The sequence below is a fragment of the Octopus bimaculoides genome, chromosome 5, assembly GCF_001194135.2.
Source record: "Octopus bimaculoides isolate UCB-OBI-ISO-001 chromosome 5, ASM119413v2, whole genome shotgun sequence".
In the NCBI taxonomy this organism is placed as follows: domain Eukaryota; kingdom Metazoa; phylum Mollusca; class Cephalopoda; order Octopoda; family Octopodidae; genus Octopus; species Octopus bimaculoides.
The window spans coordinates 65,866,329-65,868,987 of record NC_068985.1 but is presented as its reverse complement, the minus strand read 5'-3'; the positions used below and the strand labels follow the sequence as shown (position 1 = coordinate 65,868,987).

Below are 2,659 nucleotides of genomic sequence, written 5' to 3'. Positions count from 1 at the left end.
AAAACAGAAACAATTCCTATTATAGTAGGTGCCTTAGGTATAATAAAAAAATATTCAGACAAATACATAACAAAAATAGCAGGACTTACAAATATATATAACATACAGAAAATTGCACTACTGGGCACAGCACACATTCTACGCAAAACACTTTCAATACAGTAACCATAAGAGCACCACAGCAAACCACAGCACATACCCAAGGCGCACAGAGCTGCGCTCGGTAGTGAAGTGAAAGCACGTTATAAAAATAAAACTACTGAACAGTAATAATAATAATAATAATAATAATAATAATAATAATAATAATAATAATAATCCTTTAACATCCATTTTCCATGGGTTGGTCAGCTTGACCAAAGCTGGAAAGCTGCACCAGGTTCTGGTCTGATTTGTCTTGGTTTCTATAGCTGGATGCCATAATAGTAATAATAGTTTAGGAACAAGAAATTTAGATGAGGTGTTAGTCAATTAAATTGAACTGAGCACTTTATAGGTACTTTATTTTATTGATGTTGGTAGGATGAAAGTCAAAGTTGACTTTGAAAAGATATGAGTTCAGGACATAAAGGGCCAAAGTCCTAACTTTCATCATCCAAAAACAAGCCTACACAATTTATGCACAAAATACTTCATTCCTTGAATAAACTTTTAAGACAGATCCCCAAAATAAGTGTACTGGACTTGACTTCTTTCAACAACTTAACCCTGCCTATGTTCTGATTTCTCTACAGTTATTAGCTTTGTATTTAACTCTCTAGAGTCAGTGAAAGTCAGTAGTAGCTCTGTGATACCAGCTAGATCTTTCTTCAACAAAATCCAGTTTTGAAGCATACTAAAAGTTAATATTATATGTCAAATGTTAAACATATTTTCTTTGACTTGATACTTCATTATCCCCATCACTTGGTTTCAATTTCTGAGTGGAACCAAAAACTGTTTATATTAAGAATGTATTTGGAAACAACATAAATTTCACACAGTAATAATTACTCTTTCCAGTATTAATGCTTAGTCTTGTGACTAAGTAAGAAAATACTGGAATGTTACAGGCAACAACAAAAAAAACGAACAAAAGAAAGAAAGAAAGAAAGAAAGAAAGAAAGATTGAATGAATAATTGAATGAATGTATGGTTGAAAGGAAGAAAAAGATATAGGAATGGTTGAAAGGAAGAAAAAGATATAGGAATACATTTTCAGAATAAGTGTTAAGCTACAAAGACATGAAAAAAAGAAATCAGTAATGAAGAGGAAATGAAGGAAGCCAGTGCCCCTACTTTGAAATGGAATATTGTTAGTTGTTAAGAAAGGGAAATGTAAAGTGTCCTTGTATGAGTTAAGCTATGGTCAGGAAGTCATTAGGAAACACCCACTGACTCAAAATAGGCTAATAAGCATTGACCACTTGTCCACTTTTTATACTCACAAAAGCAGTACTTGTTTAGGGTAAGCAGCACATACATAATTCAGCTATTTGGAAGTACAAAAGTTTACATCAAAAAACTTCAGCAGCATGAGGAATTATCTGTTAATCATACAAATTGCAGGTATTTTAACAGGTAAGATTTTTAAAATACTTTGGATTTTCTGAGTTTAGAATTCTAAAATACTGTCGAAAAATTTTGAAAATACAAAATGTCTACAGGATTTGATCTGTAAAATGAAAATGAAGATTTGTATTTATTGGATTATTGGTAGCTGGATTTTGGAGTTGTTTAGTCCTGGTTAAACTTGATTAAATAGACAAATCAACAACCAAACAGTAAGCAACTCAGCTTTTTCCCTTTCATGTAAATATATATATAAGATATGATATATAACTCAATTTTATGAATTTCTGATAGCTTGCTCCCTCTCTTTTTGACACGTGTGTAATAATAATAGTGATGATATTTAATGTGGTTCGGCAATTTAGTGTCTCCTTTCAGCATATAGACAAGAATTTTTTCTATGCCCTTAATTATTATTGCATTTATGATTTCACCTTTATAGGTCTGCTTTTTTATATGCTGACCACTGATAAAATTTTTAACAATTTTATCCTTTCATATTATGAGATATGATATATATATATATATATATATATATATATATATATATATGTGTGTGTATATATATATGTGTGTGTGTGTGTGTATATATATGCGTTTGTGTGTATATATATGTGTATACATACATATGTAATTGTATATGAATATGAATATATATACGTGTGTGTGTGTGTGTGTGTGTGTGTGTGGAGGCACAATGGCCCAGTGCTTAGGGCAGCAGAATCACGGTTGTAGGATCGTGGTTTCGATTTCTAAACTGAGTGTTGTGAGTGTTTATTGAGCAAATGCACCTAAAGCTCCATGAGGCTCTGCTTGGGGGTGGTGGCGAACCCTGCTGTACCCTTTCACCACAACTTTCTCTCACTCTATCTTCCTGATTCTTTTGTACCTGTATTTCGAAGGGTCAGTCTTGTCACACTGTGTCACACTGAATCTCCCCAAGAACTATGTTAAAGGTACACGAGTCTGTGGAGTGCTCAACTACTTGCACATTAATTTCACAAGCAGGCTGTTCCGTTGATTGGATCAACTGGAACCCTTGTCATCATAACTAATGGAGTGCCACAATATATATATATATATATATATATATATATATATATATATA

General features: G+C 32.5%; 1 protein-coding gene across 5 annotated transcripts in view; it reads left to right on the top strand.

Annotated features, from left to right (window-relative positions):
* The first annotated feature begins 807 nt into the window (after positions 1-807).
* Positions 808-2,659, top strand: part of LOC106872169 (uncharacterized) — a 127,580-nt gene continuing 125,728 nt past the window's right edge. For 2 of the 5 annotated variants that reach the window (XM_014919052.2, XM_014919056.2), the window contains exon 1: positions 814-1,560. In XM_014919052.2, coding sequence (XP_014774538.1) covers positions 1,515-1,560 — 46 coding nt within the window. In that variant the 5' untranslated portion in view covers positions 814-1,514. Of the gene's footprint in view, positions 1,561-2,659 lie in introns of all 5 variants that reach the window. The other 3 variants (XM_014919053.2, XR_008264109.1, XM_014919055.2) reach the window with 3 other exon arrangements.